At 37.3% G+C, this 14842-nt stretch overlaps 3 protein-coding genes across 3 annotated transcripts; all 3 read left to right on the top strand.

Annotated features, from left to right (window-relative positions):
- The first annotated feature begins 3238 nt into the window (after positions 1-3238).
- On the top strand, positions 3239-4829 carry LOC110705353 (F-box/kelch-repeat protein At3g06240-like). Its single transcript, XM_021883197.1, has one exon. It carries the CDS (start codon positions 3554-3556, stop codon positions 4661-4663), a length of 1110 nt encoding a protein of 369 aa, XP_021738889.1. The 5' UTR covers positions 3239-3553; the 3' UTR covers positions 4664-4829.
- A 3123-nt stretch (positions 4830-7952) lies between these two features.
- Positions 7953-9598, top strand: LOC110705354 (putative disease resistance protein RGA3). The gene has a single exon (XM_021883198.1). The coding sequence runs from the start codon at positions 8187-8189 to the stop codon at positions 9585-9587; it is 1401 nt and encodes a 466-aa protein (XP_021738890.1). The 5' UTR covers positions 7953-8186; the 3' UTR covers positions 9588-9598.
- Positions 9599-9638: 40 nt separating this feature from the next.
- LOC110705802 (putative disease resistance protein RGA1) lies at positions 9639-11162 on the top strand. The gene has a single exon (XM_021883735.1). It carries the CDS (start codon positions 9639-9641, stop codon positions 11160-11162), a length of 1524 nt encoding a protein of 507 aa, XP_021739427.1.
- Positions 11163-14842: the final 3680 nt, after the last annotated feature.

Genomic DNA, 14842 nt, shown 5'->3' on the forward strand with positions numbered 1-14842 from the left:
GTTTTAGGCAATTTAATTGACTTAAACAAAATAAGAAGTAAGTGGGGTAGTTGGAGTATTAAAAAATTGTAAAACAAGGATAGTGGAGTTAATAGGTTATTGAAAAGTAATGAATGTGAGAGGAGGGATATAATTAAAAAAAAAAAAAGTAGTAGTGGGTTTGGGTGGGGACCATGGGAAGAGTGAGATATAATATTTTAATGTAGCTTTTTGCCAAAAAAAGGAAGTGTAACAATTATTAAAACACGGCCGGATTTGGTAAGTGTAACACTTAAGAAAACACGGAGGGAGTAAATTATTTGTAATTTTATATACTACTGAAGTTAATGATATAAGTATTTAACAAAACTGAATGAAAAATTAAAAGACAAGGTATAATCTATCTATCTGATCTGTTTATCGCTAAAATAGCCTTATGGCCTGTTCACATTTACTTAATTTCAGTTCAGTTCAACTCCTAATTTCCTTCTCTCATAAAATATTCATTTCAGCTCAGTTTAGTTCAGCTCCAATCTGTTCAGTTCAGTTCAGTTCAGCTCCAATCAATTCAGTTCAATTTAGCTCAATTTAGTAAACATGAACAGGCTCCTAGTCCTAATTGGGGATAGTTGAATGTGTTCAGATGCTTCTATCTTTGTATATTCCCTCAATTTTTTAAGTGTTCCAATTTGATTGTAGCATATGCCGATGCTTAATTTAGCAATCTTAACTATCAATAGTATAAATTATAAACGACCATTGATATTCTGAAAATATTTATCAAGACTGATACAATAAGTTTACACATGATCTTAAATTTTTATATTTAGGCCCCGTTCACTTTCTTATTTTTGCAGAATTGAAATTATGTTTACGGAAATGAAATTATTTTGCTGAACTTATATTTAATTTGACTTGCTTCATTATTTATTACACTAGGTTAGCTCCCGTGCAATGCACGGTGATCTACAGTTATATATAATTATAGATTATTGATTGATAAGTATTTTATAATAAATTAGTCAAGAAATAATAAAAGTATGTGATATGTCGATTTTTTTAATTGTAACTTCTAATACACAACTAAAACAAAAGTAGGCAAAAAATCAAAGCTATATATTTTCTTGCTATAAAGTAGGTCACAAATTACTGCGAGCATAATTATTGGTTTATATTTTAGAAAGATTTGTGAAATCTTTTTATTGTAAATATATTATGATTACTACTCATTAATATGGAATATGTGTATAAAATAATGTTATTTTTGTAAATAATTTGATTTCCTTAATCAATTATTTTTTTTTAGAAAAAAGAATAATAACTAAAGACAAACCAGGAGATGACACGTGTCATTGTTGGTGTGTCTTTTAGTATATAGTTATTGATGATTTGCTTGCCAACTATTGCATAATTTTAACCACCAACTAGTATTTGGGCCTGCCAATTCAGGCGATGCCCCGGAACATACATGGGCCGCAATTGATTATTGATATACGTTTTACTTTATGACTCAATTTTCTTGTAATTAAATTTGTTATTCATATTAGTATTTTGTATTCAAAATATAATATTTTGTATAAAATATCACATCTAACTTTAGTGGTAGGACAATCAGTTCTAGAATTTTAGGTTGCCTGTTCAAATCTTATAGAGAACTTTTTTTCTTAAAAATAAGGAGGAATTTTAAAGGAAGGAAAGTTAGGCATTTGTAAATGCATAACATTGATTAAAATATTATTAAAACACATGATAGAGAGAGTAAAGAGGAGAGAGATAGGAAGAGAGGGGTCTATAGGTGGACCCCACCTATTTTTTTAGTCGGATTGTATCACGTGATGGGGGACCACATGTTGATTGTTCAACTGAAAGTTTATATGGTACCATTGAATCCTCAGTGGTACCATTTGATCATCCAATGATACCAGAATATGCATTCATTTGTACATATGTATAATTACATGAATACCCCTTGTTATGAATTTGTAAATGCCTAACTTTCCTCCATTTCTAGTTTCTCAAAAATGTGTGATATAAAGAGAAACAAATGAAAGGGGGAGCCATGTGGTATAATGATAATTTAAGTGGATGAGGTGGCGTAATGAAAAGGTTTATGTGGTATATATAGACCTAACCAATGAATAAAAATTAGATATTGAAAAACTGTTTATTACAACAATTTTAACAAAATCTCACATGACAATTGTTTACGGAAGATTCTCCAACTTCCAGCCTCATTTATATCAACGTATACACATATGGCTATATATGTTTGGTGTTGTATGCACCTTAGACTATAGGTTATGTTGTTGTATGCATCCCGTTAATAAATACTCGCTCCGTTTGTAAGTACTTGCTTCATTTCGTTATTTATAAAGCTTTTACAATATTTAATTAATTTCTCTCATCTAGTGGATCCACCATGAATCATATTTTATTAATTTCATATTATCTCTCCTCCAATTCTCTCCAATACTTTTGCTTTTTACAATTTTTAATGCTTCCACCCACCCCACTACTTCCATATTTTATTACTTTTTTCAATTTATTTTAAAACCCCGCACATAGAGAAATGGAGCAAGTATTTTAAAATGGAGGGAGTAGTGTCATTGATTGAACCAAAAAAATAAATATGTGGTGTCATTGTGATTTGTGATCAAATTTACTTAATTTTATGTTAATTATAATATGCTACCTCCATTTTTTAGTTAACATCTTTTTATTAACACACTTGCCAATGTACTATTTTAACGATTAATATTTCTAATTGTCGATATATAAATTCATATAAGTGCATTTTAAATTAAATTTATATTGAGACGATTCAAACAAGATCCTACATGATTGTATGTTTTATCGTAGTTATAAATGACAAAAGGTAGTCAAAGTGTAGTTTACGAATAGTGCAAAACTCAAATGGTGTCAACTAAAAAAGTGGTGAAACTAAATTACGGTTTAGTTGATTGTAGCGGTTTATATAAACAATAAGACCCATACCTGTATTTTAAGGTAGGGTCCAAGTGTCCAACAGGGTCTGGGTAGAGTCTTGAATCAACTGCAATCCTTTTAAGTTGTTTGTGTTTGCAAAACATACTAAATTATGGTTTGCAATGCAGTTTGGTCATGTTTCATAAAATTCAAAATTATATACCCTACCCGACTCCACGCGGTTTTTAAAAACAAGAACTATATTTGTAATTTAAGGTAGGATTTAACGGTTTGCAATTTAAAAAACATACGAGTTTTAAAGTACAGTTTGCAATGCGGTTTGGTCGTGTTTAAAAAAATTCAATATCCGCATCAAAATTGTTACAAACCGCACAATGATTTCGGTTTGGTGCAGTCTAGAGACTAGACCACACTCAAAACGAACATAACGGAGCCACAATTAGAGTAAACAACCACGGTCTGCGGAGTAAGATTAATTTCTTCATTCAAATACAAACAACAATCCAACAAAACTGACAAAGATTTACTAGTATTTCATATTAACTATTGATTTGATATGATTCATTCAGTTATCTGAAATTCAACACTTCGTATTGATTTTGGGAGATTGCCACCAGTTTTCACAAAGATGATCCATCAAGAAGACATCTTATTTGACATACTTTCACGACTACCTGCCAAATCCATTGGCCGATTTCGGTGTGTTTCTAAACCATGGAAATCTCTTCTAACGCAACCCCACCTCATTAGAACCCACCTTTATCGAACCAAACATCTTCCTAATCATGATCAATCGCTAATCCTTATTTCAGAGGAATCCCATTCCCTGTATTCTACCCAGTTGAATAATGCCCACCACCTGTTCGACGAAATTACCACTTTTGCTACCAAGCTCTGTTTTGATGATCATCGTTTTGGTTCCACCCTTGTTAATAATCTCTGTTCTTGTGATGGGTTAGTTTTTGTTTGTGACGAGGAAAGCAATATGTTGTTGGTAAACCCGACAACGAGGGCGGTTAAGAAGTTGCCGAGTTCTCCGTATGCTCTTGATCCTCATGCTAGTTTTACTATGTATGGACTTGGGTATGATTCAGTTAGTGATGATTATAAGGTTGTTACGCTTTCGTATTATGACACTGATAATGAGCATGAACCTGATTGTACTGAGATGTTTGTTAATGTGTACTCTGTTAGAAATGGTACTTGGAAGAGAGCTGAGAGTTCTCCGTATGATCATGCTGTTGGTCATCTTGCTTCAGGGGTTTTTGTTGGTGGGTCTATTCATTGGCTTGCTAGTAAGACTAAGGATTACTCGTCTGTTATTGTTGCATTTGATTTAGAGGAAGAGAGGTTTCGCGAAGTGGCACCACCTAGTTCGGTTGATAGGAAGAAGTTCGTGTTTGATCATCTTGTGGTGCTTGGAGGGTGTCTTTGTATGTTTCATTTGGGTGGGAGTTGTGAAACTGATGTTTGGGTGATGAAAGAATATGGCGTGGAAGAGTCTTTGACCAAATTAACGATCATTGACCATGAGAAGTCGGAGTTTAGGCCAATGTGTTTGTTGGGGAAGGAACAAGTGGTGCTTGTGAAGGACGAGGAGACGGCTGATGATAAACTGGTGACTTATAACTTAGAAGAAGGAACTTTTAGGAACGTTGTAGTTCATGCCATCCCGGATGGATTTCGTGTTGGAGGGACCTTCATGGAGAGCCTTGTCTCGCCTCGTTTAGAATATTGAAGCTTTGGAAGAAAGCTAAGTTAGTAAGTAGCTACTTCGTCATGGAGAAGTTTGTATAGAACATATTTTTTTGCTTATGTTGTATTGCTCTTGCATTGTTTTGGTGTTTATGGTAATCAAAAGGCTGCATGTTATTTGGCTGTTAGCTAGCCCTCATGTTTGTAAACTTGGTTTTCTAGGCCCTCGTATGTGATTTATTTCTAAGTTACTTTCTATGATCCATAATGCTGGTGATTTTTTTTTTAAGGTTTGGGGATAGCTCAAGTGTATTGTTGCTAAGATTTCTTGCTTCCTAAATCTCACAAATATCTTCCAATGTATGCCTATGTACTCTGTACTGCTAAGTGCTAAGGCCATTTATTGCATAATGTGCTCTTTTATTGAACTTTTACAATGAAAGAAACAAAATAAACGTATATGGTTGGAGGATCCTTGCTTTGTTCCTTAGACTGAGGAAAAGATTGAAGAGTCTAGTGATATGCAGTTGCTGCATCACTTGAAATACAGCTAGCTCATTGATGTTGTGAGTCTACAAGGAAGATAAGTCTCTCAAAGTGCCAAACCTTTATTTGGTTGATGGAGAGAAGTTTGTGCTTGATTTTGTTTGGAAGATGCTTGTGTTTGATTGTCTTGTATTGCTTGGATGGTACTTTTGTGGGTTTCCTTCAAAGTTCCTGGCAATGGGTGTGTAAATGCTGCCTGGATGATAAAGAATATGGTGTCGAGGAGTCTTGGACTAAATTCTTGATATTTGGTTATGAATCAGTGATCAGGGCTATACGTTATTAGGGAACAAATGGTGCTGGTGATACACAAGGAGACCACTGCTGAGGAATAAATATGTTCAATTTGGAAAAAGGACTTTCAAAAATATCGTAGTTCATGGCAGTCCAGATGTTTTGGGGGTTGGAGGCAGCTTCATGGAGAGCCTTGTCTCGACTCATTGCGTTACTGATGTTGGCTATTAGGGAGCGTATGACAGCTAAGTATATTTTTGTTTCTAATGTTTCATTCTTTAATTTCTTGCTTTGTACATGATTGTGAAATTAAGTGTTGCCAAGTTTCTTGAAGACAGATTGCTGTTTTCCCAAAAGAGACTTGTAATGTTTATATTGTTGTAGAACCTTAGCTAAGACAGATTGCTACGATCAAAATTCCTTAGCTTGCTTTTGAGTAGAACCTTCCTAAATATACCGGTTATGTTTTTTCTCACACACTCACGTGATTGCATGAATTGCTGTTGAATTTGCTTGAATTTCATATGGTTTATACCAATGGTCAAGTTTATATTTGTAGAATGAAAAATGCAATCATGCTAGTATTTTAATTGCTACTGTCATATGCGATATGCCTTGAAGGTTACAGGTTTTTAAATAAATGTGGTTTTGTAACTATGTTCTATGTAGTTTGTGTACTGCTAGATATGCCAAACCTAGAAAATTCATTTCCAGCTAAATCTTTTCATATGAAGTGTAACGATACTGTAGAATTGTACATCAGATACCCCTATTTAAATCACTGCTTTGAGAAAAAGATATATATATATATATATATATATATATATATATATATATATATATATATATATATATATATATATATATATATATATATATATATATATATATATATATATATATATATATATATATATAAAGTATAAACCTTTTTTGTGAGTGTATTGATTCTTGCAGTAGATAGGCCCCTAGCCTGACAGATCCTTTTAAGGTGATATGTAAGATTCAGTTTATGTGTTGGGTTCTTGAGAAGTAGAAAAATTCCAGCAAGTATGCTGTCTGTCAAGAACTTCTGTAATTTGAATCGTGGTTTGTGAATATTTTCTCGCATACTTCTTTCTTAGCATAGAATAAACACATGATCAAAGGATAAAGCATAGAGTATGTTAGTCCATGCTGTCCTGTTTTCAGAAGGCCTCCTAAACTCCTACTCATTTTCCCAATTCTCTATATTCACCAAGTTATATGATTCACACAACCTGTTCGACAAAATAACATTTGTGCTACCAAGTTTCAGGTGCTATTGAGTTTCTTTTGATTCCTTTATACTTCAGAATTTCAGATTATTAATTTTGTTGATATTTACTATGGAGTACGTTATAATATAATGCAATCATCCTCACTTTCCATTTCGTTATTCCCTCAAATTCACTCAGTTAAATAATGCACACTACCAAACTCATATTGATGACCACAGTACAATTTTCCCTCGTTTCATGTTGAAATTGCTTCATGTCTGTGATAGATAATTCTGACTTTGAGCTTGATCAGTTGGCCAAACTCGGTTTACGTCCGTGTTTTTCCTTCATATGTTACGGACACATGTAAGTGCTGTGTATAATTACGTAGATTTAAATTTTTTTATCAAATTAATGTGTACAAAAAGTAGCGTTCAAATTAGTGCGTTGGAAAGTTGAAAAGTCAAAATAGTAAATCTATGATAGAAACCACAGTGTTATCACTTATATGTCAATTTATTTATTTATTTTGGTAAATAATCAGTAACTTCACCAAAAAAATCCATAATCATTTTCCCAATTATCTTGATCATCCTATATCACCGAGTCATATAATGCACACCTTCTGTTGTCAAAATGGCAACATTTGTTGAGTTGAAATTGCTTCGTGTAATCATGTGATTGATGGGTTGGTTTTAATTAATAAACCCAATTACAAGGGAGATTAATTAAGGTGTTTTCGAGGTCTTTTTCTTATGCTCTTGATGATCCTCAGTAGTTGTTTCACCATGTTTAGACTTGAATTGGGTATGATTTCTCATTCTCTAACTATTAATTACGATTTCTTATTCACATCACATGTTATCACAGTAATTTATTTTTGAGAAGAGAAGTTTGCGCGCTTTGTTTTTATTTTTACTTTGTATTAAATTAAAATTGCATCTTTATGGGGAAGAACAAGTCACGTGCTCCACCATGCCCACACATGATCCATCTGTTCTGGAACAACTAAAATATATGGCTGACCAAGACAAAGATGAGCCATAATATCAAAACAAAGATTATTTAATAGACTAAGTTGCTTTAAAGTTACATTTCATTATTCACAAAGTTGTTGAAAATAGAGTTGTTATTCCATTATTTAATCTTAGACCAAGATTAGTTAGTAGAACCTTGCCATGAAATGCGATCATGTTGAATTGGAGTCACTAAAACCATTCCCACTCATTTTTTAATTTGGTATTGTACTGAATTCTACCAACTCCTCTTACAAATTTTAAATTGATCAATTGAAGATGCTTTTATTTTGGAAAATTTGCAATTTTCACACAAGGACCACCTTCTTGTAAGCAGCTCCATATGCTTCGCAGGTAATTGAGATCATTTTTTTAAGATTTCCAAGATTGACCCAATGCAACCTAATTAAGCCATCATTTTTTATATTTACTATCACTCTCCTTTACTCTTTCACTCACAAAACTCTCTATCTCTCACAAACTCTCATTTTCTCTGTCTTTTCTGCTGCCAAAAATAGATATCGGAACAGTCATGTCTGTTGCTCAAACCTTGTTAGCAGCGCTGCAGTGTCCTCAGCTCAATGAGATATGCTCCATTGCTGGCTACAAATCCAAATTTGATGAACTCCGCGCCACCGTCTTTAGAATCAAAGCTGTGCTCAAGGATGCTGATACCAAGCAAGAGCTGTCCGAACAAGAACAGCTCTATATTGAAGAACTCAAGGATGCTGTTTATGAAGCCGATGATCTCTTTGATGAGTTTGTCACTCTTGCTGAACGTAAGCAGCTGACCAAGGGTATCAAGGTTCGTGTGCTTTCTCTTTTTACCAAGTTTGGCACTGCTTACAGTATGACTCAGGGGGTTAAGAAGATCAAGAACAAGCTGGATGCTATTGCTGATGACAAACGCTTCAGCTTGAGCATTGATCCTAAGCCTATTAAGAATCGAAGGCTTGAGACCTGTTCTTATGTGTATGAAGCTGATATCATTGGAAGAGAGGTTGATTTGGAGAAGATTGTTGGTGTGTTGCTCAATTCTAATGTTCAACAAAATGTTTCTTTCCTTTCTATTGTGGGGATTGGCGGGTTGGGAAAAACAGCGCTTGCCCAACTTGCGTATAACGATGCAAGAGTCACATCTGCATTCCCATTGAAGTTGTGGACTTGTGTCGCTGATGAAGACCCGGAATCGCTGGATGTACGGGGTGTTCTCAGTAAGATTCTAGCTTCAACTACAAAACATAAGAATCATAAGGAGTTTGAGGGTTGTAGCATGGATGGGTTGCAAACCCAACTTCGAGAAAAACTTGCTGGAACTAAATACTTGCTTGTTTTGGATGATGTGTGGACTGAAAATTATGAGCAATGGCATACACTGACAAAATATTTGATGGAAGGTCAAAGAGGAAGTTGGATTGTGGTTACAACACGTTCACGACGGATGGTAGAAATCATAAGATATGGTCCAAGGCTCGCTCTGCAAGGCTTGTCAAAAGAAAATGCATGGTGCTTATTTAGAAGAGTAGCATTTGGATCACATCATTCAGACCTTCCCGAAGACTTGGTTAAAATTGGTCAAAATATAGTTAAGGGATGTGCTAATATCCCTCTTGCAATCAGAGTAGTAGGAAGTCTTCTCTATGGCCAAGAAAAAAATAAGTGGCTTTCAATTCAGAAGATGGGATTAGCTGAAGTTAAAGAAAGCCAAATTAGCATCATGCCTATATTGAAGCTTAGCTACTATAAGCTTGAATCTCCATTAAAGACATGTTTTGCATACTGCGCAATATTCCCTAAAGATTATGTGATAAGGAAGGAGACATTAATAAGACTTTGGATTGCACATGGCTACATCCCATTTAATGATCCGCAGAGACCGGAAGATCTTGCTGAGGAATATTTCTCAATCTTGTTGCAGAGATGTTTCTTCTAAGATGTGAAGAAAGATTTTGCTGGTTTTATTACATGTAAGATACATGATTTAATGCACGATGTCGCTCAAGAAGTGGTGGGAAAAAAGATTTGCACAGTAAAAAGCATAGATGGGGATATAGACAAAAAGGTACGACATCTCTCTCTTACACAAAGTGAATCTTCAAATTTTGTTTCCAATAAGACCCACATACGCTCATATCTTCAAGTTGATTTTCGTATAGATAAGAGTCTCGATCAGTTTTATGTGGATGCATTAATAGCTAATTGGAAGTATTTAAGGGCTTTGGACTTGAGTAGATCAAATATCAAGAGTTTGCCAGGCTCAATAGGTGATCTAATACATTTGAGGTATCTAGACCTCGGATACAATAGTGAATTAGAAGCTCTTCCTGAATCAATTACAAAACTATATAATCTTCAGACTTTAGTCTTAATATTTTCTAAATTGAAGTTTTTGCCAAAAGATTTGAGGAAGCTGGTAAAGTTGAGGGTCTTGGAATTAGGTGATTGCGATGAGCTGAAATATATGCCAAGGGGCTTGGGTATGTTAACTTGCCTTCACACTCTTGATATGTTTGTAGTGGGAGGAATAAGTCTAAGTACAAAAGAGGTGTTTGATGAGCTGGACGATCTAAAAGCTTTCACAAACCTTAGAGGTTTTATTAATATCAGAACCCAATTTATGAAAACAAGTGCAGATACTTATAAGATAATTGGAGGAAGGAAGGGAGGGTGCCTTGGTAACAAGGAACATCTCAAAGAAGTATGCTTATCATTTGTTGGTGATGAGGAGGTAGAGGGGAGGGAGGAGTATGATGAAGCAATGATGGAAGCGTTGCAGCCAAAATATACTAATCTCACGTATTTATTTTTGCAAGGATATCGAGGTGTGAGAATACCAAATTGGGTTAGGGAAGATAACTTGGCAACCATTTTCCCCAATCTTGATTTTATGGTGTTTGAAGATTGTTTGAATTTGCAGTATTTGGGACATTTACGGTATCCTCGATTGGAAATATTATTTGTGGAGAATTGCCCAAACCTAAGTGGTATTCTGGAGTGTCCTGCATTACAACGGCTAGAATTATCCAATTTCAATGACAGATTGGAAATAATCAACATTGGTTCCAATCTTAAGACGGTGAGGATAGACAACTTGGCATGGCTTGATTCTTTGCGTTTTCAGAGTGGTGCGAATAAAGCCAATATGAAGACATTTGCATGTCTTTCTTCCTTGAAGGTGTTGGAAATTAAAAATAGCTCTAATTCAAGTCTATCAATGGTAGCCGCAGTGAGAGAGGTTCCGTTTTGTCACTCCCTTCGCTCCTTGACATTAACCTCAGTCTCTCATATGCCAAATTTGCCGAATTGGATAAGCCACTTGACTGCTCTTCAATGCCTTGACATTTCGTTTTGCAAAGAACTGGAATCAATGCCGAATTGGATGTCCAAACTCACCTCTCTTAGGAAACTTACAGCATATGGCTGCTCAGCACGCCTAAAAGAAAGATGCCAAGAATCAACTGGAGAGGATTGGCCCCACATTCAACACATCCCTTCCATTTTAATCTAGTAAACTATCGAATTTTAATCTGTGTTGTGAATTCAGTGTATTTACTCTGTTTTTTGTACATGAATATGAATCACTCATTCTTCCCACTAGTACAATGCCAACCCCCTGTTCAACGAAATGTGTTCTTTTAATTTACTACAAATCTCAAGTTGCAGTAACAAAATTGTGTGAGTAGTATGTAATGTAATTCTTACTAAAGTGGCATCCTTACTTGCATGATTGTGGATTTTTCTTGTTGCTGAGTTTCTTAAGACAAAGTTGCATCATTTGTATGTAAATAATTTGTTGCTGAGTTCTTAAGACAGAGTTGCATAATTCTTACATGATTGCCCAACTGTTAAGGAGTAGGGCTAACCTTACTGAAGGTTATGAACTCATGAAGTCTTACAAAGATAAATAGTTGTTGCTTATCAATCACAACCGCAAAAACCAAAGGAAAAAAAAAATTGTTTCATTTGTTTATAAGCCATATATATGATTTGTATATAGTATATACTATTAAATAATTAAAAAAAAAATCTTATAAAGATACATTGTAAGTGGGTAGCCAAATGAAACAGGGAATTGGAAAATATTTTTGTACGGGATATACCGGTAGCATCTATGATATGCCGGTAAAAGAATGTCGTGCAGTTTAAAACCCTCGTTAATCATTGAATAATTCATGTCCTTACCGACATCAGTCTCTGCCACGTGGAGAGCTGCTTCTCGGAACGTGGCATGTCCCTCTGACACGTGGAGAGTTGCTTGGTGCCGCGTAGACACCTGCTATTTACAAGGTCGGTGTGCCACCTATCTGTATAGGTGGCACCTGCTTGGTTGTGTTTCTATAAATACCCAAGCAAATCCTCATTTCAAAGGTAGAATCTCTCTCTCTCTCTAAAACACTTTCTCTCTCTTCTTTCACTTTCTTCTCACAAAGATACTGACTTTAGCATCGGAGTGGTTATTCCCGGATAACCCCCAGGCTAGCTAATCAGTATTGGCTGTATAGGTGAGCAATTGGACGGTAAACCATTACCAGCCCTCGGACATTAACGGAAGCAGAATTCAGCAGGAACAATTGGCGCTAGAAGGAGGGGATAGTAATAACTTCTATCGTCCAACAGGACCTCTCACAGTCATGGAAGGAAGTAAGGAAACTACAGTACCAGTACCGGAAGTTGATAACCGGCAATATGACAACACGAATAAAACCGTAAACAACCTACCAGAAATCGTGGTCGAGGATGAAACTCATCTCCTTCACGGTAACATAACGAACATGCCCATAACGCCTGACCGTAATAGAGCAGTAACCCCAGATCCCTTGGAAGGATTTACCCCGGAGGAGCTGGAGATAACGGCTAAGGTCATGCGGGCTATGTCTAAGAAAAGAAAGGAAACCGAGTTAACGACAGGGGAAAAACTGGGTGATTTACCGACAAAGCCGCTGATAGTGAACCTGGAGAGTCAGTTCAATCAGGCGGGACAGCAACAACCGTTAAGAAGCCGGGGCCGAGAGACCATACCGGCCGAGCGCCAAATCACGCAAGGCGCCCAGGTGGGGGATTCAGGTTCCTATCGGCATGAGGTTTCCAGTGGCTTGGAAAGGCGGGCAGCCAGGGCGATCATCAGGCCCAGGATATCTCCGTTCACACAAGAGGTACTTGACCAACAAATCGAGAAAATAAAGATGTCGTCCTGTACGTATGACGGTAAGGGGGACCCTAAGCGGTATGTAGCTGCTTTTGAGAGTCACATGTTGCTATATACAGACACCGATGCTGTGTGGTGTAAAGTTTTCCCTACGACTCTTACCGGGGCAGCTTCGGATTGGTTCTCCAATTTAGAGCCGGGATCAATTGACTGCTTTGAGACCCTGGTGGAGTTGTTCACGGGTCAATACATAAGTAATAGTGCGAGACAAAGGACATCTGGCGAGCTCATGGCAATTCATCAACGAAAAGAGGAATCGCTCAGAGATTTCATTAGGCGCTTCAATAACGAGGCTAACACCATACCAAAATTGCAGCAAGAAATTGCCGTGATGGCGTTAATGAATGGGCTGGGTGACAACGACTTCAAAAAATATATGTCGCGGAAGTCTTTCCCAAACTTAGGGGTAGCATTTGCCAAGGCTCACGAATACATAAAGAGTGAGGAACTGCTGAAAACGAGCCGTCAGATATCGTCAGCAGAACCCTCCAGAAGGCAAAGTGATAATAGCCCAAACACCCAAATGGGTGGGATAAGCAGGGTACTGCCGCAAGGCCAGCAGAGATCTGGAAGACCGACAAGGGGATTGGGCCGTTATAGCAGTTATACGCAGTTAAACACCCCGAGAGCGGCAATTTATTCAATAAACCAGAATAGAGAAGATTGGAGTCGGCCGGCACCGATGGTAACGAAGGGCCGAGACGTGAAGAAATATTGCATGTTTCATAGAGATGTTGGTCATTACACCGAAGAATGCGTTCAATTAAAGGAGAACATTGAAGATCTCATAAGGAAGGGGCGATTGTCCCAGTATCGTACTCAAGCAGGTCCCAGTCGACAACAAAATTCACAGCCTAGGCAAACCGAGTACCGAAAGTAGGGAGATTCATCAATTCAAGATGATGCTTACAGGCAGAATCATGCGGAAACATCCAGACAGGGAGGTAATCCGACAGGGCGCAAAATAACGATCGATGTTATTGCGGGAGGACCAGTATATGGGGGTTCCGTAAGCTGGGCGAAGAAAAGTTTGTCAGAATACTGGCACCTAGTGAACGCATTGAGCGTAGAGGAACGACCTCGGCCTTCTTCCATGCTTTCGATATCTTTTTCGGAGGAGGATGCTAAGGGAATAATTTTCCCTCATGATGATCCGTTGGTGCTGATATTGACGGTAAATGGAGCAGATATCAAGCGAGCACTCGTTGATGGCGGAAGTTCCGCCAATATCCTGTTTTCTAGGGCTTTTGATGCCATGAGGATTGGCCGAAAATATTTAACGCTAGTGTCTTACCCCGTGATAGGTTTCAACAGATCAACGGTAAGACCTGAAGGTAGTATAGTTCTTCAAGTTCGAATGGGAGAGGGTCCATCAGTAAGAGATGTCATGGCGGAATTTTTGGTGATTGATGTACCATCCGCTTACAACGCCATTGTCGGTAGGCCTTTAATTCATGACATGCAAGCTGTTGTCTCAACGTACCACTTAATAATGGTGTATGTATCCAACGCGGGAACGACAGAGCGCGTACGGGGTAGTCAAACTATGGCCAGAGAGTGTTATGTTTCAGCACTGAAGCAGCCAGGCCGACAGCCAACTTGTGAACAGACACCAGCCAAGCGAGAACGAATTCCCTCCACACATGATTTGGCCATGGAAAATTTTGATACTCGGCCAGTAACTGCGCCACGTCCTTCCCCAGGAGGTGAAACTGTAGAGATTGAATTGCAGCCTGGTGTGCCCGGCAGGGTAGTGCGTGTTGGATCTGATATGGATGTCGACACGCGCTGCCATTTGGTGGAATTGTTATGAGAAAGTGCTGACGTATTCGCTTTCTCGGCAGACGAGATGCTCGGGATACATCCCGACATCATTGTGCATAAGCTAAATGTCGACAGGAGAGAAAGACCTGTTCGACAGAAGAAAAGGAACTTCTCAACAGAGAAAATGGAGGCTATTCAGTCAGAGGTGAATAAATTGC

This window comes from Chenopodium quinoa, unplaced genomic scaffold (genome assembly GCF_001683475.1).
Source record: "Chenopodium quinoa cultivar QQ74 unplaced genomic scaffold, ASM168347v1, whole genome shotgun sequence".
NCBI lineage: Eukaryota > Viridiplantae > Streptophyta > Magnoliopsida > Caryophyllales > Amaranthaceae > Chenopodium > Chenopodium quinoa.

Bases quoted from the DNA above. Each gene is read 5' to 3' on its own strand.
- LOC110705353 (XM_021883197.1), top strand. From the start codon at position 3,554: ATGATCCATCAAGAAGACATCTTATTTGACATACTTTCACGACTACCT.
- LOC110705354 (XM_021883198.1), top strand. From the start codon at position 8,187: ATGTCTGTTGCTCAAACCTTGTTAGCAGCGCTGCAGTGTCCTCAGCTC.
- LOC110705802 (XM_021883735.1), top strand. From the start codon at position 9,639: ATGCACGATGTCGCTCAAGAAGTGGTGGGAAAAAAGATTTGCACAGTA.